This window comes from Pseudorasbora parva, chromosome 24, assembly GCF_024679245.1.
Source record: "Pseudorasbora parva isolate DD20220531a chromosome 24, ASM2467924v1, whole genome shotgun sequence".
Taxonomy (NCBI): domain Eukaryota; kingdom Metazoa; phylum Chordata; class Actinopteri; order Cypriniformes; family Gobionidae; genus Pseudorasbora; species Pseudorasbora parva.
This window is the reverse complement of record NC_090195.1, coordinates 4,052,329-4,078,320: the sequence shown is the minus strand read 5'-3', so window position 1 is coordinate 4,078,320 and position 25,992 is coordinate 4,052,329. Positions and strand designations below refer to the sequence as shown.

At 37.5% G+C, this 25,992-nt stretch overlaps 1 protein-coding gene across 1 annotated transcript; it reads left to right on the top strand.

Moving 5' to 3' along the window:
• Positions 1-11,571: 11,571 nt before the first annotated feature.
• Positions 11,572-25,746, top strand: kcnj12a (potassium inwardly rectifying channel subfamily J member 12a). Its single transcript, XM_067435380.1, has 2 exons — positions 11,572-12,166; positions 22,156-25,746. The coding sequence occupies exon 2, from the start codon at positions 22,316-22,318 to the stop codon at positions 23,630-23,632; it is 1,317 nt and encodes a 438-aa protein (XP_067291481.1). The 5' UTR covers positions 11,572-12,166; positions 22,156-22,315; the 3' UTR covers positions 23,633-25,746.
• The last annotated feature ends 246 nt before the right edge of the window (positions 25,747-25,992 follow it).

Below are 25,992 nucleotides of genomic sequence, written 5' to 3'. Positions count from 1 at the left end.
GACAGCTCCTTCTTATAATGAAGCTTTTAAATAAAAATAAATAAAAAGATTGTAATTTTATTTCTGGCACTGTATGTGGTAGTATCCATGACAACCGAACTGAGAATCACTAAAGCCCAGCAGTGTGTTGGTGTGATGCGTTTAAGTGTGTCCGCGAGACAAAGAGAGACAGAGGTGTAACCGCTGGTCATCACATCTTCACTAGAGTAACTCTTAAACTCACATTTAAACACATCTGCTGAGGAGCAACAGAAGAAAAGAAATTCCTTTAACTATAATCTTACTTAGCCACTCATTTTCACGATCACACCTTCTCAGTTTTGCTTGATTTTAGCTTTTTAGAGATTTGAGAAGCCCGTCTCGCCCTACAGTGACCCGCGCAGAGGTTCAGTGCCTGCGGAAAAGTGCAAGCCGTGCTGTGATGGATAAGCACTGAATTAGTCCGGCTAAATCCATGTGCACTGATGGGAACAAAGAGGGAATGAGGGGTCCGGACACGGAGCGGAAACACTGCATTACAGCAAAGCCTGCGAGAATGAAGCTGATGAAACAGCCCAGATATGACCACACACACACACACACACTTTACAGCACATGCATTTATTAACAGTGTTGCTCATACCACACATTTACCATGGTAGGTCACTATACTGAATTACAATATTTATATACAATATTAAATACACAAACTGACTAACCAAGTTATTTACTTGGCATTTTGATGATGATAATATCATATATAACATTCTAAATAATAACGACTAAACATTTTATGTTTAATCACTGATTATAAATTCAAAAACAGGTGTCCAGATGTGTCCAAGAAAAAAATATTGTAATAATTTTATTTATATTTTGCATAAAGATTAGGCTATTATTCTCCATTCTTCATACTATAACATATTTTTTGTATTTAAATCATTAAAAAGGCACAACAAATACAAGCATATATTAAATATTATATCATTAACATATTTAGTTCAAAATGAACAAGACTGGCTTTTGTTCAAAAAATGTTGAACATTTCTTTAATTTAAAGAAGACTGCTCACCAAAGATGCATACATTTGATCAAAAATCCTTCAGAAATCATTCTGATATGAGGATTTTGTCACATGCCTGTCCTGTCTTGTGTGCACATGTGGGTTTTGTCATTCTGAGCATGTGCTCCTGTCATTGTCTGATCCCTCCCCCTTGTTATCTGATTAGTGTTGATTTCTCGCACCTGTTCCCTCTTGATTTCTTCCCCTTATAAGCTCCTTGTGTTTGTCAGTCTGTGTTGGATCCTTGTTTCATGTATATGTCTTCCGTTCCCCCAGTGACTTCTGTTGGTATGTTTTGAGTTTAAGGGTGCGTTCACACTTGTAGTTCGGTTCGTTTGGTTAGTTTGGTCCGGACCAAAAAACAAAAACAAACATAATAGTCCTGGTCCGCTTAGCGTTCACACGGGCATTTTTAACAGCGAACCTAAAGTTACCGAACCAAAGGCACAGGGAGACGCTCACAACCTGATTGGTCGGTTTATATGACGTAGGAGCTCGTTTACCAAACATGCAAAACAATGCTGTGTGCGGATTACACGCGCGGGCATTTTATGCGCATATGGCATTATTTTTTACCAGAGAACTCATGAAGAGCTCATGAAATGTTCACAACATTCAAAACAACGCTGTGTGCTGGATTAAACGCGGTCATTTTATGCGTGTAACACATAGGCTATGGCATTATTTTTTACCAGAGAACTCATGAAGAGCTTATGAAATGTTCAAAACAACGCTGTGTGCTGGATTAAACGTGATCATTTTATGCGTGTACATGAAGCATTATTTTTACCTGCTGAGAACTCATGAAGAGCTCATAAAATGTTCAAAACATTCAAAACAGCAGCAGGATTTCCTCCGTTGTACAAAAGAGACGGCCGTTCTGTCGTCTGCTCCTGCTAATAATGGGCAACACAGGAACTTTGATGAGAAGAGCCAGGTATGCTTTTTGTGTTTTTTCTAGCATTTTCGAAACATGCTCGTCAGACCAAATATTGATGAGGCTCTTCCTCGTTGCTCTACGTTTGCCCTCTAACGTTAAAGTTACTCATTTTAGATAACGTACACCGATCTTTCCGCGTCGTCAAATCAGCTGCATTATGCGTGGCATCTTGTGACATTATACGTCCGGTTTTTGGTCCGTTTACATGTCTTTGGTCCGTGTTGCGTTCATATATCAATCGAACCGCACCAGAGTTCGTTTGGAAGCGGACCGAGACCCATCTTTTTAGCGGTCTCGGTCCGCTTGTTTGGTGCGCACCAGAGTTCGGGTGGCAGCGTTCACATATGTTCAAATGAACCGCACTAACCGAGCAACCGCACCAGGGTTCGTTTTAATCGAACCAAACATGACAAGTGTGAACGCACCCTTAGTGTATGGTCTATTATGTGTTTTGCCCCCTCGTGGGTGTTTGTGTTGTATTTGTTTTATTTTGTTAATAAATTATCACTTCTTTTGCAAATGAGTCCCACCATTTTCCCTTGTCTGTGACGTGACAGATTTGCTGTTCAAGAAACATTTCTGGTTATTATCAATGTTGAAAACAGTTACTAATATTAATATTTTTATGGAAACTGTAATGCTTAAACATTTTTCAGTAATCTTTGATGATTAGAAAGTTCCGAAGTACAGCATTTATTTAAAAAATAAATATTTTATAACATTATAAGTGTATTTACTGTCACTTTTGATTAATTTAATTCATCCTTGCTGAATAAAAGTATATGTGTTAATAAAAATAACAGTGTCATATAATATTTCTATATTACAGTAATAAGAATTGTTTGTATATTTCTTCATAAAATAAATGTTTAATCTATGATCTGAATATGTAGTTTTGTTTTTGTTTTATTGTGTCAGAACCTTTCATTATTGAGCTAAATAAAGTCAATGAACAGACTCAGTTACATCATTCTCTTTCTCTGTGAACTGCCTGAAGTTAGACCTTCTTGTCACTCCACCATATGCCTCAGCCAGTCAGCATATGCCTGAATAACCCATTTAACAAACACACACACACATACACTGCCAGGACCTGCTGCGTTAAATGTGTATCTCATGCTGTTTTTCCATTCACACCTGACTTGTGAATTGAATTGACTCTAAATCAATAGACCAAATTGTGATTTGTACTTTCTTCACCCTCATATTCTCTCCAACCCTAGTTGAAGACAAAGTAGGAGTTTTTGTCAAATGATTATGCACTTTATGCTGTAGAGTAACAGTTATCATATCTGTGAAGTTATACAGACAAAAAAAAGCATGAAAAAGAAAATGCATACACGTCTTCTGAAATCATATGGGAGATTGAAGAACAGCCTGACATTTAAAGGGGTCATGAACTAAGAAATAAAATTTTCCTTGAGCTTTTGACATATAAGAGGTCATCAAACTATATGAATATTAAGACTCAGAACTGAAAAATTCCTTGTTAGTCCAAAAGCAGCTTTTATTGTAACCAAGCCCAGAGAACGACTCATTATGTGAACTGAATGAGCCTATCTATGAGGTGAAAGATCAACGCCTACTTCATCATCACATCTTTGGCCCCGCCCACTGGTGTGTTAGTGAGATGACGAGGAGAGAAGAGCGATACAGGATGGACTAAAAATAACATTCCCTTCCATTCGCTACATTTCACTGTGGATTCTTTGGTAAATCAGTTGCAATTTGGGTGCAGTCTAATATAATGCTACAGATTTAAATATAAGGCTATTAATCAACACTAATAGTTACAAATAGATTACCTTGATAAAAACATGCTTAAAGTTTTTGAGAGAGTTCCACATGTAATACTAGCTATTTTATATGCAAAGATGTCAGCCAATTACAGCACTGGGCGTTTACATGAAATCTCACAGCAGCCAATCACAGCAGTGGGCATTACACTGAAGTCTTACAGCAGACACGCCCCTTCAAACAGTCAGTAAAACTAGCCAGAATTTGCATGTCTTGGTGATTTGTTTAAAGTCACAGTGCACCGGAAGTAGCGAGTGAGTTTTCATTAGTGCTGTGACGTATTTCCAAATAAAACAGATTATTGAACAGAGGGAAGAGTTTTACCTCAGCGCTCCTCTTCTCCATCTCTCGCTCATAGCAGACTAACATTCGGAGGGGTTTGGTTACGCATTTTAAAACCTAAGCCGTCAAACGGACATTAGCTGAGAAGGAAGGATGTTTCCAGACCGGAAGTAACGTTTCACATTTTGATTATAGATTACCACGGAAAGCCATTTTCTTCTGTGTATTAACTTGCACAGATGAATTGTTCACCCTAAGACCTGTAACATGTCCTAACAAAGTAAATAGGGTCAAGTTTGATTTCATGAGGACTTTAAATTAGCCTAAAACATTTAAATGTCTTTTGTCACTGTTTGCATTGGGTGTGGGATGTTCATAAAGCTCATAAACTCAGTATTATAGATCAGGTTTGACTTCATTTAACTGTAAATATCCTCACACACACTTACGTATTTTTGCTTATCTTGGTGCAAGCATACATAACTATATTTTCTGACTGATTAGAAAGTAAGTACTTTAAAGTGTCAAAACAAACGTTGATTTATTCTCGTTTTTAAAAAGCATCAATAAAATGAGCTAAACTACAAACAGGATGAATTATGAATGTAAAGCATACTAACCAATGAAAAAATATGTTTTAGTCCTTTTCAACCAGTCCGCAGAGAAGTCATTAGACACAAACAGAAATGTTCTATAATTTATATCAACTTTTTCAGCATAACTATGTTTTGAATGCAACCTTTGCATCAGCAATTTTCTGAAAGAACTCATAAAGACCTAAAATAATGCAGACAGGAACATATCTCTTGGCTGCAGTGTGTGTGTGAGTGTGTGTGTGAGTGTGTGTGTGTGTGTGTGTGTGTGTGTGTGTGTGTGTGTGTGTGTGTTCTGGACTAAACTGGGTTCTGCTGGCAGATGGATTTAACTCCCTGAGAGCCTAACCAGCTACAAATAGCACCAGTCACACACACACACAAACACTTGTCGATGCACAGGCAGACACACATCACTCTCTCTTTATCTCTTCGACACACACGTCTCTCTCCAGCGTGAGAGGTACTTGAGGTTAAGGAGGCTAAAATTAGCATTAAAAAGCGGATGAAGTTTACAGCCAAGAAATATTATGGGACAAACAGGTGGTAAAAAGTGAGCAGTAGAGGACATTCTCTTGTCCAAATTTTCCCATGATGCTCAGGGGCTGGCAAAGACCTGGCACACTCGTGGAGAGCCCCGCTGAGAAACGGCCAATCAGAGGGAAGGAGCCGTCGAAACACATCACATCTCACGACCAGAGAAAGTGGCACGACACCCGCACACTCGACACTGACCTGCCTGTGTGTGTGGGCATGTTTTTGTGAAATATGAGGACAAAAATGTGTATAATGCCATGGGTATGACATAGGTATTACAGGAGAAGGTGTAATATGAGGACATTACCCATGTCACCACTTTTCAAAAGGCTTATAAATCATACAGGATGAGCTATTTTTAGAAAGTAAAAATGCAGAATGTTTCCTGTGATGGGTAGGTTTAGGGGCTGTGTGTGTGTGTGTGTGTGTGTGTGTGTGTGTGTGTGTGTGTGTGTGTGTGTGTGTGTGTGTGTTGGGTAGGTTTAGAGGCAGGGGCAGTAAGCGGATAGAAAATACAGTTTGTGCAGTATAAAAACCATTACGCCAAAGGAATGTCCCCACATTTCACAAAAGCAAACGTGTGTGTGAGCAGATATGGAGTAATGGATCTATAATAAATATAAATATTGAATTTATTGTGGTCACCAGTAATCATAGACCAAATTTTCTAAAATATTTAAATCTTAAAAATTACTTGCAGCTGAAAAAAAGACCCAGCCTTAAGTTATGTATCATAACCTACATTAACCCATATTAAATTATTATAATAAAATATTTTAATATAGGACATTTTATTATTATGGTGCCACATTACAAAAATGCTTTATGGTTTTGGAAAGTGACCTGGACGTGTTTCTGTGAGACGTTTGTGTGGGTCTGTGTCAGTCACAGGGTGTTTAGCGCTGATCTCAGTCTGTCATTACGACTCCGCGGGTGTGAAAAACTATCAGCCATTAGATCCGCGCTGCTGTCACCTCTGTCCTCGCTTCTCCATCTCTCCATCTCTCTACACACTCCCCTCCACGTCAACTTTAACCCAACCCGGCTCTCTCTTTAACCTTGCTGAGTCAGTCTATCTCATATCTCCACGCGTGCACACACACACATACACACACACACACACACAGTTCAGTAGATATCAAAATAAGAACACCCCTTAGATTTCAACTGGAAGTTCAATAAGGTTTAATTAATCATAATAACTACAGATTAACTCAAACCCAAAACCTACCACTGAAAGAAAACTTTTGGATTTTTAGAACAAATCATGACTTACTTTATGTATGAAATGTTTTTCAATGTGAGTATGTCACAGGGACAGTATGTATGGTATGTATGTATGTTACGTTCTGTATGTGACGTACGTTATGCTCTATTTGTTACTCATGTATGTTATGTATGTTACGTGTGGATGGATGGATGGATGTTCTCTTCTATTGATCATATCTATCAGGTTGTAGTGGGGTCAAAGACATAACATGCATATTTTTGTATCCAAGTGCATTATTATCCTTTTTAAATAATTGTATAAATTCTTGAGCTGTATCTCTTTATTTTATTTAGCATAGACAAAAGCTAATACATTCATCCAAGTAGAAGTGTGTGTAATGTAAAATTAGTTGCAAATGTCAGGTGGTGCAACCAAAACGTCAGGTGGAGCACTGTCTCTGGCTGTTTTCACTGATGCTGCCCTCACGTGTTATCAGAATTATCATAAATACCTGGATAAAAATTGCACATGAACACTCTTTGAAGTCGGCCACTTGAATGCAACGAGCTAATCACAATTTCTAATTATGAAATTAGCATGTGAAGGCACCAGGAGAACAGAGCTATGTCGTTACTTTTATGACGCCATGCTAATTCATAGACAAGCATTTATTGTGCACAGTACAGTCAGATGACAGATGACTGAACATAAGGCTGAACACCGCTACTGACAGTTTCTGACATTTTCAGTGTGTGAGATTGTCCTGTTTTGTTGTTGCCGCAGGAGCATGAGCTCTTAAGGCTCCGCCCTCTTCTTTAAAGAGGGGGAGCAGTAGCTCATTTGCATTTAAAGGGACACACACAAAAACTGTGTATTTGCTCACCCTCAAAAAGTGGAAACTTTACCATGTTATAAAAAAATGATTCCTGGGTATTGTAGGACAGGTTTGAAATGTTTTTTTTTTTAACAATCGAAACCTAACTTTAAAAAAATATGCATATTTAAAAGCTTGAAGCTTTATTTGTCATTGACCCAGTGGCATACTGTGTGGTTTTGTAAAAATCACTTTCAGCCATACAAAAAGATCAACATCTGAGCAATAAAATATTCTGCTGGGCAAACAGACTTAGAGTCACACTTAGTCACTGAATGTTCAATGTATCCCAGAACAAAATCATCACTGCAAACACACAGCGTAAAAAAGAACAACAAAATATGAAGGTGTGAAAAGGGATAAGAAACAGAAAGCACATATTATGAAAGAGGAGAGAAACAATGAGAACTGGCTCTAAGACTAAATCTGAAAGAGAGAGAGAGAGAGAGAGAGAGAGAGAGAGAGAGAGAGAGAGAGAGAGAGAGAGAGAGAGAGAGAGAGAGAGAGAGAGAGAGAGAGAGAGAGAGAGAGAGAGAGAGAGCGCAAGTTCTCAGAACAATAGTCTGCATGTGGGAGGACAAGAATCTTCTATTTTACATTTCCAGAAGCGAACACAACACAGGAGTTTGAAGAGAGGGATGTAAGAAAACCTGGAGCTGCTTAGTTAGGGTTTTTTTTAGTCAAGCATCATTATTATTAGTGATCTTACTTAGGGTTAGTGCTTTGAACTCCTATCTGAGCTATTGAATCATTCCTTATATCATGCGGCCTGTTGTGCAACTGTGCTGAAAACACTAAAAACACTTTAAACGACACTAGCAATGCTCTAGCAAACCCTATTAACCACAAAGCAACATCTTAACAATCGTAGAAAGATTTGCATGGGATATCACCATTCACATTTTAGAAATTATGTTATGTGTTAAAGATGCCATCCTAAGTTTTGCCTCTGTCGCAATCTCTGTTTGAAACCCGTTTCAAAAACCTGTTTTTGAAACCTGTTTTTGAAACCTGTTTTTAAAACCTGTTGTTTGTGGAATTATCTTCTTTACGTGGGTTGTGCATCGGCGGCTCCTCCGCGCGGATGAATCTAATGTTTGAGGAGTGTGTGTCTGTCAGTCACCGCACCTGTGGAAACTTTACTTCACAATCACAGACTCTACGTCTTGGATGTTTCGAACTAAATAAGAATTTTCTCAAGTAATATGGCCACTTCTGTTCTGACCAACTGAGAAAAACATTACAATAAATCACGCTACCGACTGTGATTAAGGCCCTGTCCACACGAACACGGGTATTTTCAAAACCGCAGCTTTTTCTACGCGGTTTGGCTGTTCGTCCACACGCAAACGCTGTATCCGGTTACTAAAACCGGACTTTTTTGAAAACTCCGGCCAGGGTGAAGATTTTTAGAGACTCCGGTTACAGCGTTGTCGTGTAGATGGTGAAACCGGAGATTTCGTTTTTTTAAATTGAAGTGCGCGCCGTTCTTTCCTTTGTTTGATATCAGATTTTCCACATCTCCTTTTGATTTACGTGAGTCGATTCTATGCGGTGGACTCCACTAACAGCGCTTATCACACGTATATCCTACAGATACATGTTCAGTTATTTCATTGTATTGCAGAACAAAGGCGCCAGAATGCAATGATACAAAATAGTAAAGCAAGTGTGTGAAGCTATTACAGTCCACTTCGGCCCTGCACCTGTATACAGTTACCTGTCACTGAGTCCAAAGCAAAGGAACTTGTAGGAAGTGTTTCACTTGAGCCCATGGCATCCCTCAGTCAGTGCAATGTGCATCGGTGCAGTGAATGGGACCCATATGGAAATCAGGCAGCCAATCATAGCGTAGTTTTGCGTTCTCATGTGGACAGAATCTTTTTTAAAACCGTGCTTGTGTGGACGCGATTGCTTTTTAAAACGGAGGAGGAAAACTCCGGTAATAAAAATACCCGTGTACGTGTGGACTAGGCCTAAATCTAGCAATGGCTAAGCTCACATCACATCAAACCGTGCAATTATTATTATTATTATACTTTGTTCTCAAATTGTTAATGTTAAACACATCAGCAATGTGTGACTGAATGTGTTTAGTGTGTATTAGATTTACCTGTAGATTTCAACATCCGTACAGTCTAATCTTTGACTTTTGACTGCGGGTGAATCTCCAGTTGTCACTGATGATTGTCGTTTGGATCTTTCTGGATTACATTCTGCCATTAAAATGATGTTTAATTATTCCAGCTGCTGTGAGAAAAGGCTATAAATGATCCACACCTGCAGCATCCTCACATGCAGCCGGACTCCTCCTTTATGTGTACAGACGTGACGTAATGACAAAGACCAACGGCGCCATGCTCGAATTTCCCGCGGAAATCCACCAGTACCACTCAAATTACAACACAATACAAGCTTACCGTAGTGAATCGGGAAATAAGGAGATAGTTTTGAACATTAGCTGGTTATGTACTTGCTTAAAAATGGATTTTGGGTCATTTAGAACCCCCAAAAATTCACGGACTGCAGCTTTAATTTAATACTGACTGCGGCAGATGACAAAGCAACAGGGTGAGCGCTCTTCAACAGGTCTGTGTGAGATGCTCTTATTTAAGCCTCCAGTACTTCACATTTCCATCTATCTGTCCATTTCATTTTTGGAAACGGTGATGCTGCCGAGCTGTAGATCACCATGGAGACCCTGACTCTCTCCAGGAAACACCTAAAAACGCTTCAAAGCGCTGATAGCGTGCCAATCACCATGGAGACTTCAAGTGTTCAAAACCTGCCTGCCGGACACACACACACACAAAGAGGGGGGGGGGACTGTTTCACAACAGTTTTAATGAAAAGTGACATCTTCACAGTTTTGTGGGTAAAAACAGAACCGCTGATGTTTGGTAGATATCAAAAAATCTGAGCTAAAATTAGTGTTTTCACAAAATCTGTTGTGGCAAATACTTGCAAGAAGTGATAAAACTAGAAGAAAATCTTAGAATAGTTACTATTTTGTGATGCTAACAATAGAACTGAAGTGTGGTGTGTGCGTCATCCATCTTTTTTGCATTGTGACAATCCTGTCATGAGATTGATCCACGTAAAATCCAATCGCATTACTGTCATGCAATAAATTATATATTATTTAAATAAAATATTCATACATTATGATAGCCTAATACATTTTGATTTTATAATGAAAATGGTAACACTTCACAATAAGGTCTTATTTGTTAATGCATTAGCAAAGATTAAATATTTTAATTACAGCATTTATTAATCTTCGTTAGCATTAGTCAGTGGAAATCTAATTGTTCACTGCTTGTTCATGTTAGTTCACAGAGCATTAACCAACGTTTTACAAATGATAGTGTTCATTTTTCTACACATTATTGTCCTATAATACTCTTTACTACAATAATAAAAAAGATATGCATTTAAATTGTAATATATTTACTCATCATAATAGTATTTGTTGTTCTGCCTTTATTACTTGCTGATTTTATAATCAAATCAAATTATTTTACAATAATACTTTACTATTATACAGTAAAAATGATTCATTTAAATGTTAAAATATTTCCTCATCATAATAGTATTTGTTGTACTGCTTTTAATATTTGCTGATTTTATAGTTAAATGAAATTAATGTCCTATAATACTTAACTATTATAGAGTTAATATAATTAATTTAAATTGTAATATATTAACATTTTATAATATTATATTGCTATAATATATTGTTTATCATTATATATATTTATTGTACTATGATACTTTACTATTATACAGTAAACAAATTATACATTCAAATTGTAATCTACAAATTATAATATTTTTTATACATTTTTCAAATACATAAATAATATATTTGCTGATTTTATAATCAAATAAAATGTTTGTAATATAATACTCTTTACTATATAAGCATTTGTTAATATATAGTGTTTTTATTATTTTCAAATTAATGTATTATAATGTTTTACTGTAATACACTATAAATTACAGTAAAGCCAGTGTAATTTAGTAGTAAAATGTGCTCAGATGTCATAAAATTGTCACTTTGGGAAACCTTTTCATAGAGTAAGATGGAGAAAGTTAGTCAGGTTCTCTTTCTCTCGCTCGCTCTCTCTTTCTCTTTCTCTTTCTCTCTCTATGTGTGTGTATGTGTGTGTGTGTGTGTGTGTACGTATGACCACAGCAGAGCATCAAGTGACAAAACGCTGGAGCGCTTGTGCCGTGGGAGGGAGAAAAAGAGCGGGAGGGGTGAGAGAGAACGAGAGAGACAGACAGAGATGAGATGAGAAAAGTGCAGTACTGATAGATCTGATGGCAGATGAAGATGAAGTAAGCAGGTGCGCGAGAGAGAACTGCCGTATTCCTCCCTCGTTTTGTGGGGAAAAGAGGATCTGAGTACAGAAAGAAAAGAGGACAGTGTGTTATCCGTCAGGAGTGGAGGAGAGGAGAGGAGGAGGAGGAGGAGGACATGCACTTCTCCAAACTGAAGTATTTCTCCATGACTTTCTGCCCATCACGAGCTCACTGATGCTTTGATTCAGTCAGAACTCTTTCACTTAATCCGTTGGAGTGAGTGTTGGGGCCGTTTGTCCGTTTCTGATTTGGAATATATGTGCTTTTAAAATGGGAAGAATGAGAAAACAAGTGGAACATAGGATATGAATCTGAAATGGACAATGAGTGAGGTAGAGATGGCAGAGCTCTGGATCCCCATCACGAGCTGCACGAGCTCTCATCAAATGCTCCAGTTTGGATAACCCACAACGCCATAGCACACTTGTCCTGTCTTTGTGCGCGCGCACACACACACACACACATACACACACACACACAAACACACACACTCAGAGGGCGAGGACCCCTTACAAAACGCAAGGTAAGCAACATCCGTCTAAAACTTTACCAGTGTTTTCTAAAGTCTTGGTATTCAATATTATACTCTCATCTGCTAGAATCTCAATTGTATGCACATTTATTACACATTACATCATTGCTGTCAATGCAAATTAAAACAAAGCTCTATAAATAAACTGAGAAAGTTCATAAAGGGTTAAACACAATGACCGCACAGCAGCTGGGGTCTGTGAGTTTATTACTGCATCAAATACGACGGGGCTAAGCGTTAGCATTAAACTAATGCTTTAGAGACAATTAACATGAAATAGGAAGTTAACCAGTAAATATATTCAAATTAGATTGCATTATATACAATATTAACATATATATCATCACTAATTAATTCTTTAACAGTTATTTTAACTCCCAGTGCATGAATGTTTTACTGTGTGCTGGGAAGAATCAGTCACTGAACTTCATTAGAACATCGTTAACTGACCCGATTATAATGACCTGATATTGAGCAGAAAGTTATGCATGCTAAGTATGCATGCGTATTTTTCGGAGCATGCTGTAGGAGTATTTCAGAGCAATTTTTGCTGCTAAGTGAAGCAAAAATAAGGTACTATTAAGATAAAAATGGACAGTCTTTATCTCTGATGACGAGTCCCACTTTCATAATTTCCCTGACATTTCCGATCGTGAAGTACATCATAACACACTTCGGGCTTTGAATAACAAACACAAACACTAAAAGAAAACTTTCTGCATTCACTTATGAATTGTTTTCCTGAATGTTCGCTGACAGTTTTGTCCCTGACTCGCACATACTTCTGTTCAGGAACTACTTCAGTAAAAATGCGCAGATGAAAGTGTGTGTGTGAGAGCGTGACGGTCATGTTAATGTCATCCGTTGCCCTGCTGAAGAGGTCAGAGCTCCTCCTTCAAACTACTAGTTTCGCAAACTACTATTCATCTGATGCCCTCTTCAAAATAAAGGTGCTTTATTGACATTAATGGATCCATGAAGAACTTTGGAACATTTTAATTGCACAAAATGATCTTTAGATTTCCTGAAAATGCTTTATAATTTTTATATAATTTTATATTCTTTATATTACATAAAAATTATCTTTATTTTTAGGAGTACATTTACACAAGTTAAAATGATAGACTCCACCTTCATGATGACCAACAAAACAATGTAAAATCCACATGCATATGAATAATTTAAGCAGACGTGTAGAAATGCATCACTGATCACTTTCACATGGACACAAACAATCCGACTATGGCTTTACTCTGCATGATACATTACTTGTACTTGTGTTGCTCACGCAGCAGACTTGTATTTTTTATTTATTTATTTTTTTGCTTTTTGAGGCGTAGCTGAGCATGCAATTGTTTGGGACATGCATGCACCATTAAATAGAAAAATTCCAATAAATTTTTTTTAAATTGTACAGTAAAAATGTAAACTATTTATTTTATATAAAATTAGAGCAAAAGTTTCAAATTCAAATATATGCATGAAAAGGCTTGAATTTTAATAAAAAAAATATATTTTTATAATTATTATATCAACATTACCTAATGATCTGTCAAACATTGCATAATGCAATTTTTCTAAACGTTACCAATATTCCTGTAAATTAACTGCTTGGCACAGAAATTGCATGAAGAAAACCGCAGGAAATGTCAGATTAGCATTAAATACTGCAGAAAACTAGGCCGCAAACAGCAAACATGGAGTCATTAATCATGATATGCTCCATATCATAAGAACGGCTCTGTTAGGATGTCAAAGATGTTTAAGTATACTGTCATACTTAAACTAAGTCAAATACTCTGATATTTGGAGACTGACGTAGGCTTTGAACTTCAGGTCAGTTCATTGTCAAATGCATCCAAATCAACGTATGCGAGGTCAAAGTTCATTGTAGGAAAATGCCTGTCTCATCTACATGTTCTGGACAGAATCTCACCTGCCGTCTCTCCAGAGTCAGATGATGATAAAAAGCAATTCAATACTGCAAATTATTAAATAATTCATCAACCACATGGTAACCTGATTAAAAGCCGACAGAGAATTTGAGAGTGACAAACCGTTGGTTTATCTATCGTGACTAGAAATACTGTCAACATACAGTATCTGTTCATGTGACCTTCCGTAGTCTTGTTCTTTTGCTCATATTACATTACATCTTTGAATTTGCAACACAACTGAAAATGCTTGTTATATGTACTTATCTAAAATGAATTAAAGCAAACAATTGCTGAACATTTTGTTTCTACTTAATTTAATTGAGTCCAATCTACTTGAACTTGAGTTTACTTAACTTTTCTGAGTTGAAAAATGTTGTAGCATAAAATGAAACTGGCCAGTGGATTTTTAGTTCCCAGCATGCTTTGCATAAGGCTGGATCAGGAGAGAAAATGTTTTTGAGTAAAGGGAAATACCTGTTAAATGTTCAGCTTTTTTTGTAATTAGATGTAATGCATTGACAAATGTTAGATGTACAGAATTTCTTTAAGTGGTCTTTACTCAACAAATGGGACTAACTTTACCTAAACAAATGTGAAAAATATACTTTTCTTGAGTAAGTTTGTTTTTACAGTGTACACTTCAAGTGTATTAAACACTGCAAACACCGTAAACTTAAATTCTTACATTAACTTTCTGCTGTAATGCAAAAATTGTTCATTACTTGTTAAATATGCATGAAAAGGCTTGAGTTTTAATTCTGAATGTCTTATTATAACTTTTATAATTATTATTTTAACATTATCTAATGATTTGTCAAGTATTGCATAATGCCATTTTTCTGAGCGTTACCAATATTTCTGTTAAATAATTGCTTGGCACAGAAATTGCATGAAGATGATGCAAAGATGCACCAGGATGCACTATGAGAAGGCGGCAAACGCACATGTTCATTTGTGTTTGGGTCAATTTTTTAATATTTCCATGTCAAAAAAACACTTGAAAAGAAACCTGCCTCTGTCATTCCCATGACCTCCATTCTGTTCCGCTTCGGTTCACGGACAGACATCATGACATTCTCCGGTCGAATCTGCCGCTACAACCTAGAACTCACCGTTCCCTTACAAGTCAACTACCTCCTGAGGGTGAGCCGTAGCCCAAAAATCAGGCACCACACCACTGTACGTCACAACTTTAGGTACAAGCATTCGTTTTCTGATAAAAGATCGCTCCTTGTTCATGCACAATACCTAACAATTTGTTAAATTGCTTTAATATCTATGTAGAAGAGTTGTTAAAGAGCTATTTCTACCTGATCTGACCTTTAAAAATCACTTTCACTGGTGCAATTTTGACTATTAAAACTTGCCTTACTTTTTACATGGACATCACATATTGTTTCCTTTTTACAGTACATGCATATCATTGCATAAACTATATATATATATATATATATATATATATATATATATATATATATATATATATATATATATATATATATATATATATATATATATATATATTCTGAGTAATTTATTAATTTAGATCTATTTACATCTTCTCCATTTTAAATTTTAGTTGAAGGACAGCAGATTGTTCTCTAAAGCATTCACAAGCTTTCTCTTTCAAGCTCTGTTACCCAAGAAACCTGTGGTAAAAGGTCTGATGCTGGCCCTGAAATGATGCAAGACACCAAGAGCTCAGATACAAGACAATACTACAGTGCTTCTGTGTGTGTGTGTGTGTATGAATGCATGAGTGTGTGTACGGATCAGGTATCATGTTTTCAGGTAGAAGGCAGACAGCAGAGAGGCGCTTCAGCCGCTGTAATTATGTAATGATGTTATCATGTATCACATCAAACAAATGGACCTTGTTGTGAAAATTGTAAGAGGGAAGGAAAAGAAAATAGAAAAATCACAAAAAGTGCACTCTCTTCATAGTTAACCATAGTAACTAGATCGACTAAATCTGAATATCAGAATATCACAGAAACTTGAGGTTGCGTCAGTCACACTGTACGATTTTGGCAGTCTGAAACAAACTTTGTAAATCCTAAAAGATTCCTCTGATTCTAGGCCAAAATCTGAAGTCTGACCATTGCAATTAAATTTGACCTCAGATGAAATTCTGGCAGTGTCAGAGGTTGAGGCGCAGTCCTACAGTGTGACTTCTATCAAATGAAAAACCAATAGAAACACAGAACCTGATGATGCAATTAGTGAGACAACAAACAAACAAAACAGCAATTGTTCCACAAACACACGTCTTCCTTTTCCCCCAGTTTTCTTTTCAAGAAAAGCCATGATCAAAATTAACACTAGAGATTGTTGTCGTTTGCTAGCCACCATTTCAATCTAGCTCAGTCACTGAACGTACCATGGATTGATGTAAACTATGGACAAGTGTGTGTGTTTCGTCTGCTGTACAGTCTGACATTAATGACAGCTGAGATCACACAGTGTGATATGGCTTACAGTAGGGATCATGTTTGTACAGTCTGACAAACGACAGTCAAAAAGGACTATAATAGATCGTACAGTGTGCACTTTAGACCATTAGGCAAGCAGCCACCTAGCATTCACCCATAATCCCACAACAACCAGCTAGCCATGCTTGGGTGGATGTGCAACACAATTGTCACATGCTAAATTACATTTTAAAAGTGCATAGCAACACCCTGGAAACCACTCACAGCACCATAACATCATGAAGGAAACTTTTGCACAAGTTAACAGAATACGGACAGAGAATCAAAACACCAAGACACAGGAAACCAAGATAACACTAAAAAAATACAGTGTAACAACATACAAGACTTTGCAAAGAATGTGTGAAAACACAGGGCTTAAAGCTACACTGTGTGATATTTTCTCCCATCTAGTGGTGAAAAGGTATATGACCATCCAGTGTATAATAGTTTCTGCTCCTCTCAATTTCGATTTCGTTTCAACTCCTACGGTGGCCGATTTAGTCATGGCTTCCAGTTCGACCTCTTCGGTGAGTGTTGCTTCAACTCAAGTGATGAGGTAATTTTTGAAAACTATTATAATTTGCAGTTATTTAATTTACCAAATGATCTATGATCAAATTAATCTATGTAAAATGAATAATAGTTTTACGTTTTCGTTATTTTTAACCAGTTCATTGCTAACTTCAGCTATCAGGTTCCCAGACGAATGCAAGCTCTTAGTAAAGTAACTTTTATCAGTGCTATCGTTATTGTGTATATTGTACGACATCACTAGCGTAAGGCAAACAAATTATAATGCAATTAAAATATTAATCTTATGTTAAAATGTTATCCGTCATAGAACACGGATTTATGTTATAAGGTAAACAATACTTTTTCATCATTGACGCGAGGAAAACTATCCTAGACATCGTTCTAGTGTTATGCACAGCACACCATGATATAATTAGCCAAGCAACAATAAAACTTCCAATATACACAAATAGGCTGAATTAATATTACCTGTCGAGAAGAAAGCAGGCAACGTCGGCGTCCTTTTTAAAATCGTTGCTCCTCATGAGCTCTTTCCATCTTGGAAAGGCCACTCCCATATTTACTTTTGTCTTGTTGATTTGCCTGTCGCGTTGCCGTCTTAATTCTCTTTTCCGCTTCCTTGGCGACTCTGATACATATCCCGCAATGTTACTAGGTCCCCGACCCGGGTCGAATTCGGTAATCAATTCCGGGACGTGGTTGCTTTCACACAGAAGGCGACCCGGCAATGCTCCGGGAATATTGCGGGTCCGACGTGCAGTGTGAAAGGGGCTTAAGAGTGATGATCCTCCATCATCATATAGCAGCCTCAAGCAATCCCCCTCTTCACATTCGACACGGTGCCATCGAGTGTAAAAACGCGAAAAGCGAAGCTTGAATTTACGGGTATGTCCCTCTTTGGCAAATGTACTTTCAAGATGGAGGAGCAACATGGCGACCGCCATCCGAACCCTCAACACGTATGTATTTTCAATGGTATATTATAAAATTACGAGAATACATTATTACTTGAAAGAAGTAAATATACATTAATGAGCACATATATTTTTGAAAGAACTAAGTGATTTTAGCTAAGAATAAACTAAAAAAGTTACACAGTGTAGCTTTAAATAGGCAAGCATTAACAAGATAATGACACACAGATGGAAGTAATGAGACCATAATGAGACCAAATGAACAAACCTACTGCTCACATATAATCCTAAAAAAACTTTGTTCATAAAACCAAAACCTCCTTGTAGTGCCCAAGACAACTCGGGTATATAAAGGTGACCGAGCCATTGCGGTAATAGGGCCGATATTTTGGAACGAGTAACCTTTATCCTTCAGGTTTGCCACATCCCTGCTGATATTTAAGAAGTTGCTGAAAGCCCATTTTAATGTTGGGTGCATATACTGTATAAACCATATGTTCTTAAATGTTGTTTTATAAATTATGTTTTGTGTGTGAATGATTATGTAAGGCACTTTGGTCAACATCGGTTTTTGTTAACAGTGATATATATTGAATATAAAGATAATGAAGCAATGGGTTATAGGAAGTGTAGAGTAGATGGATGTCCTCTGGTGGAGATCATGGGCAGTCCACTGTCGGTGAATGTAACACACAAGAATTATATTGGGTCTTATGCAATTTTAAGACAATACACCAGAAAAGAGATATTGAATATTAAATGGGCATATGTATTGTGTTCGCCAGCGTTGTTATTGTTAACTAAAACTATTGACATCATTCAGGGATTGAAATAAAGCTGAAACAAAATATAATATATGGGAAAATATGTAACAATGAAAATTAGAAATGATGCCTTGCCACCTAACTGAAATAAAATGAGTTTAAAATGGAAAGATTTTAACTGAAATAAAATGAATAAACTAAGAATAAATACAATGACAAGCACAACAAAATGACTGAAACTAACATTAATTCAAATGAAAATGTGAAAAAAATTATTATTATAAATACTATAATACTATTACTATATAGTACAAAAATAACTCTAAAGCCAAACACGACTCAAAGTTCATTTAGAAAATGCAAAGAAATGATGCAAGACATTATAATCATAATTAAAACATGGGGGCATACCTGCATATTAAATGGACATGTGTATTGTGTTCTCGGATTTTGTTATTATTCACTAAAACCTTTTTTTTTTTTATTGAAAAAGCTGAAATAAAACAAAACAAATATAAGATGAAAAACTGAAAGGAAAATTAAAAATAGTGAATTGGAAATTAACTAAGATTAAGATAAAAAAAGTACTAATGACGCTAAAACAATTTGACATTCAAATGAAAATTTAATCTAATTCAAATTGCAATAAATACTAATGAATAATACTGAAATAACACTGATGTTGTCCAGAGGAACAGATATTAATTTGAAATGCAGTGTAAGTGTGACAGTAATGACGTTGCTCTACGATATGCAGAAGCAGGGCAGACAAATAAAGCACGAAACCTCTCTGAGCGCTGACCGTATATATTTAGATATCAGGCCACAGGGTTTCCTCCCTTCTTGGTCTTTGTCGTACATCAGTTCTGTCTCTCTCCCCTATTTTTTGCCTCATAACCTTCATTTTTTCCAAGTCTTATGTTAATTTTCTGTGTATGCCCAGCTAACTCTTCGCCCTCCCCCCCTTCAACCCACTTAGCGTCTCTAGAGGATTGTGGGACGGCACCCATGGTCGATGCCTCATACCGACACAGGTCTCCTGAGTGTCTGAATGATGTGTTTAAAACTCAAGCATGTGTGCGCAAACACTCATAAACACACACACAGGGCACTTGCACAGACTCCCACATTGTTAACACCCCTTTTACGTCATTTTTACTTTGGTGCAAATGTTTCGGAGGGTAAGATTTGAGTCTCTTGAGGCTCATCTGTGGTTATGGTTTGTGTGTGTGTGTGTGTGTGTGGTTTATGAGGACACACATTTGTATAACTACATGGGTATTACACTGGTATTACACTATAAATGTGGTTTATGAGGACATTTCAAATGTCCTCATATTTGAAATAGCTTTAAAAACATACTAAATTATGTTTTTTTGAGAAAGTTAAAATGCAGAATGTTTCCTGTGATGGGTAGATTTAGGGGCAGGGGCAGTGTAAGGGGGTTAGAAAATACAGTTTGTACGGTATAAAAACCATTACGCTTATGGAGAGTCCCTGTAAACCACATAGACCAACGTGTGTGTGTGTGTGTGTGTGTGTGTGTGTGTGTGTGTGTGTGTGTGTGTGTGTGTGTGTGTGTGTGTGTGTGTGTGTGTGTGTGTGTGTGTGTGTGTGTATGTGTGTGTGTGAGAGAGTGATCAGATAGCAAGAACATCTCTGTTGTGTTAAGCAGCTTTAAAACAGAGCTCTGATCAATAATGTAGAAGCCGAGAACAAAAACACATACATGAGAAACCTGAAATGAATCCAGCGTCCTGCCTCGACCTAGACACACTAGTTTCATACAATATCCAGCCTGTGCAATGACCAAATATCTTAAATATCAGCAAAACAATTTGACTGTCAATTCTCTTAAAATGACCCCCAACCAAAACAGCCTTATTTCCTCTTCATGATCATTTTTTAGTCCAAAAATAAAACATGCACCAATGTCACAGACTCAGTCTGAATCAAGGTGAAACTGAAGTAAGTGACTACACTTTATTTGGCACATTTTAGCTCTAAAACCTAGTGACCTTCCTACCCAGAAGGCAAAAGATCTCCTGTTGCAGGGCTCAACGCTAGGGATTTTTTCTCGGTCGGGCCATTGGTTCAACATTTTAACTTGCCCCACCACAAAAACTGTAATAGTAATTGTAAAAGTAATAAAAAAAGGCCTAGTTATTGTCTTCGTTGTAGAAATGTTTGCAGTAAAATATCAAAAAACGACTAGGCCAGTGTTATATACTTTGTTCCGTTGAGTTCTTACAATATCCCAAATGTTTCCAACTATTTGTTAATTGTGAGAAAATTGCTATTTTAACCAATGAACTGGGACGTGTGAGGGAGTCGCCTGTCAATTTCGTCATATCTGTGTTACATTCAGTTTCCGTTTTATTTTGCAGAAGTGCTTTACTCTTAGCAGTGTGAACATGTCACAGCAGCTGCTGAGCGAACGTACAGAGTAACGTCATAACATCATTTTCAACACACTCAAATGTATCTAATATGATAAACAGAGCTGCGTTACGTCATATTCATGACAGGAAAAGCAGATGCGAGCACATTTTGGAGTCTGCTCAAGCTGTCGCACCCGTCCTTTCATATTTATAGCAATACAGTACGTAACACAAATGCAGTAGCATGTCAAAAATCAAGATGACAACATAAGTTATAACCATAATTAACCTAACCTGTTCTCTCTTCATTCAACAGATATTCTCTCGCTCTGTGCATTTTACAACAGTTCCCACACCAGCGATTTATAGATTATCATGACAGAATATGCTAATCAATGTCTTGAAGATCATAAAGACTCTTTGAAGACTCATAAGTTAATTAACTAACCCTTCAGAAACATCGCCATCATTGTCCGACTCCGGTTTAAACATAAAAGGCTAAACAGTTTCAGACATTTTCAGTGTGTGTCTGCGTGAGGTAATCTGAGCGGCTAACACATGCTCTTAAAGCTCCACCCTCTTCTTGAAAGGGGGCCAGAGCAGCAGCTCATTTGCATTTAAAGGGACACACAAAAACTGCGTTTTTGCTCACCCTATGCTATAAAAATGATCTGTGAGGAATTTGAGCTAAAACTTGATATTCACACTCTGGGGACATCAGAGACTTATTTAACTGAAAAAGGGGTATTTTCGGACCCCTTTAATCAAAAAGTAATTTACTAATTTTTACTGTGTATTCATTTTACTAAACAAATATTTTCTATAATAAAAAAATGCTTTGCATAGAAACATCTGCTAAAACAATGACTTTGATATAAGAATGTTTTCATATGCAGAGTTACACTCAAATGCCACCATTCTTATTTACAGTTTTATGAACTGAGATAAACATGATGATCTGTTTCTTTTTCCCAAGGGTCTGAGGAAACCGAAGTGCTTCTACTGTTGACTGGATTTGTCCCAACATCACTACAACTAAACCACCCACCACCCTGGACTTGTAATACTATTAAACCACTCCAAAAGAGAGAGGGAACACCAGATTGGAAAAATAGGGAGGTGGAGTGCTTAAGAGAATGAGCGTGGGTCGGATTGGTCGCTACAGTATCGTGTCAACGGAGGAGGATGGTCTGCGTTTAACAACCATGCATGGTGGAGGGATGAATGGATATGGCAACGGCAAAATCCACACTAGACGGAAAAGTCGCAACCGCTTCGTGAAGAAGAATGGACAGTGCAATGTGCAGTTCACCAACATGGACGAGAAGTCCCAGCGCTACCTGGCGGACATATTCACCACTTGCGTGGACATCCGCTGGCGCTACCTGGTGATCATTTTCACGCTCGTCTTTGTGATTTCCTGGTTGGCGTTCGGCTTGGCGTTTTGGGTTATCGCGCTTCTCCACGGTGACCTGGACAACCCTGCGGGCGACGACAACTTCACGCCGTGCGTGCTGCAGGTGAACGGTTTCATCGCTGCGTTCCTGTTCTCCATCGAGACGCAAACGACCATCGGATACGGCTTCCGCTGCGTGACGGAAGAATGTCCTCTTGCGGTGTTTCTCGTGGTCTTCCAGTCCATCGTAGGCAGCATCATCGACTGCTTCATGATCGGAGCAATCATGGCCAAAATGGCACGTCCCAAGAAGCGGGCGCAGACTCTATTGTTCTCGCAGAACGCCGTCATCGCCATGCGTGACGGGAAATTGTGCTTGATGTGGCGGGTGGGAAACTTGCGAAAGAGTCACATCGTTGAGGCTCACGTCCGAGCGCAGCTTATTAAACCGCGAGTTACGGCTGAAGGCGAATATATCCCGCTCGACCAGCTCGATATAAATGTCGGTTTCGACAAAGGACTGGACCGCATCTTCCTCGTCTCGCCAATCACCATCCTGCATCAAATCGACAAGGAAAGTCCTCTTTTTGGCATCGCCAAGCAGGACCTCGAAACGGCGGATTTTGAGATTGTGGTCATCTTGGAGGGCATGGTGGAAGCCACGGCCATGACGGCGCAGGCGCGAAGCTCCTACCTGGCCAGCGAGATCCTCTGGGGGCATCGATTTGAGCCGGTGCTGTTTGAGGAAAAGAACCAATACAAGGTTGATTACTCACACTTCCACAAGACCTACGAGGTGCCGTCCACCCCTCGCTGTAGTGCCAAGGACATGATGGAAAACAAATACTTGGTGGTGCCCAGCGCCAACTCCTTCTGCTACGAGAACGAGCTGGCGATCCTGAGCCACGAAGAGGAGGACGACAGCAGTCCAGAAAGGATAAAGCCGGAGCGAGCAAGGAGCCTCAGCCCGGAGAGAACCCCTCGACATGATTTCGAACGACTGCAGAACCCTCACTGCATTGAGCAGAGGTCATACCGAAGGGAGTCAGAGATATGAACCTTAACTATGACCTTTTTGATACTCGAATTTCGTGTTTCGTTCCTGGAGACACTGGAGCTTCTAAACTGCAGAACAATGCAAAGTGCCATACGGAGAGAGTGAGCGAGTGAATGAGCGAAAAACAAACGAGTGAATGTGTTAAAGCTGGAGCGACGTGTAGCTGAGGGGAGATGCTGATTCGAAGAGAGAGAGAGAGAGAGAGAGAGAGAGAGAGAGAAAGGCAGTAGGAATCTTTTTATCCTGCACGGAAAACTTGAATCTTTTCCTTGTTTTGTTTCACAACAATAGTTTAGCTGTTAAACTCTTGATTCTTAAAGGGATAGTTCAGCCAAAAATGTAAATTCTGTCATCATTTACTCACTCTCATGTGGTTCCAAAACTGTATGAAGTCTATTGTCTTCCGTGGAATACAAAAGGATTTTTTCTGGAAAATAATAATAACGATATCTATAAAAAATTATAAATAAATATGAATTATAATAACTATATACACATTTGCAAAAAATATGTATTTTTTTAAATTATATTTAAATTATATATAATATTGTTCATTCATAAAAAATAAAAATATGTATACAGTATATATATATATATTACATTTTTTTTAATAAATGTATTATAAATTGTAATTTATTTCTTATTATGCGTTTAGATATATTTTATAGACACTGATATCCAACCTGCACCATTTTTGGTTGAAAAACTATTTGGTTTCCTTTCAGAAACCTACCATCTGGCTTCAGAGCCCTGAATAGAGTAGTATGGACTTGTATGGAGCCGTCGTCACTATGAGCTAGGGATGCAAAGGGGTAGAAAACTTCAGATTTTCAGAAACTTTCCATGGGAAGTTAAGCTGGAGAATTTTGGAAATATTCCAAAATTGGAAACTGTATTTTTTGGAAACTTGGGATAATTGATTCAAAATCTATCATATACAAACATAAACATAAACTTCGTTTGGTCATAAGCAGACATGCATGCAAACATTTTTGATTTGATTTATTTGAAATAATTTCATTGAACAAAAAACAAATAAATAAATAAAATAAACATATTCCCTATGATCCCTCCCCCAAAAACTCAGCAATATTTAAGTTCCCTCCCTGTCCTAATTTCTGTTCATTCCCATTTATTCCAATGGAAAGTTTTCCAACTTTGAAAATTTCCAGAATTCTGCAAGCCTACTATGAACTGACATTATTTAAAAACCCACTGTGGGAAATTTCTTTGAATAAATTAATCTCCTTTTGTTTCCACATAAAAACATACATGTGTATAGCATACACATTTGAAACAACATGAGGGAGTCAACTATGACAAAATAATTTAAAAATTAACATTATTTTTGGTTTGCTATTCCTTTAATGTGTAAATATTTCTGCATAGATACATGGTTTTGTGTGCAATATTAATTTCTAGCGAGAGAAAAACAAAGACAATGTTACATTTACAAAGAAAAGAAAGAAAGATAGAAAATTTATTTTTCCATTCAATCCAAGCACAAATGACAAGCAATGCCGGGGCAAACTATCCCTGGAGATCTACACACACACACTCATTGATCAGTGAGTCATGATAAATTCCCCTTTACAACTGCACTACCTAGACAGACCATGTGAACAATGTGAGCACCTGAGTGTGTGCGTGTGTGTGCGTGAGCGCGCGCGCGCGCGTGTGTGTGTGTGTGTGTGTGTGTGTGTGTGTGTATGTTTTGTGCAGCTGAGCACAATGCCTCATGTGAGACGCACAAGGAGAAGGTTAAATGGCAAACTCTCCTAAAACTACAACATGCTCATGCATATGTTAAATAGATATATTTACAGCAAAATAGAGATATATATATTTAGGTAAATATATTATATAGACATTATCAGTTTGCACCATGTAACCTAATATAGTGGCAGATCTTCAGAGAACTCACTGGGATAATCATCTTATTTTAACTATTTAGATACTTAATCTTTTGTCCCTGAGGCTCTGAAAGAAATGCCAGATAGATAACTCTGTGTGAATCCAGAAACTTCCCTTCAAATGTCGTATTTTAATACATCTGCCTCTTAATATATTTCAACTTCCTTCAGAATTTTTCATAAACACAATGGGATTCAAGAATGCCAACATTTACTGCTTTTCTGTAATTTTATATATATATATATATATATATATATATATATATATATATATATATATATATATATAAGAAAATACATGCCTATTAACTTATAAGGATTGAGAATGATAGTGTCAGTCTCAAAATATTCACTGATCTATGCACACGGTCGGATTGAGTGTCAAGTTTAATCTGCATTTCATCATCATCTCTTTTCTATTATTGCGACAAAACCTCACAACATCTT

Coding starts and splice junctions, on each gene's coding strand:
- kcnj12a (XM_067435380.1), top strand. CDS start 22,316: ATGAGCGTGGGTCGGATTGGTCGCTACAGTATCGTGTCAACGGAGGAG.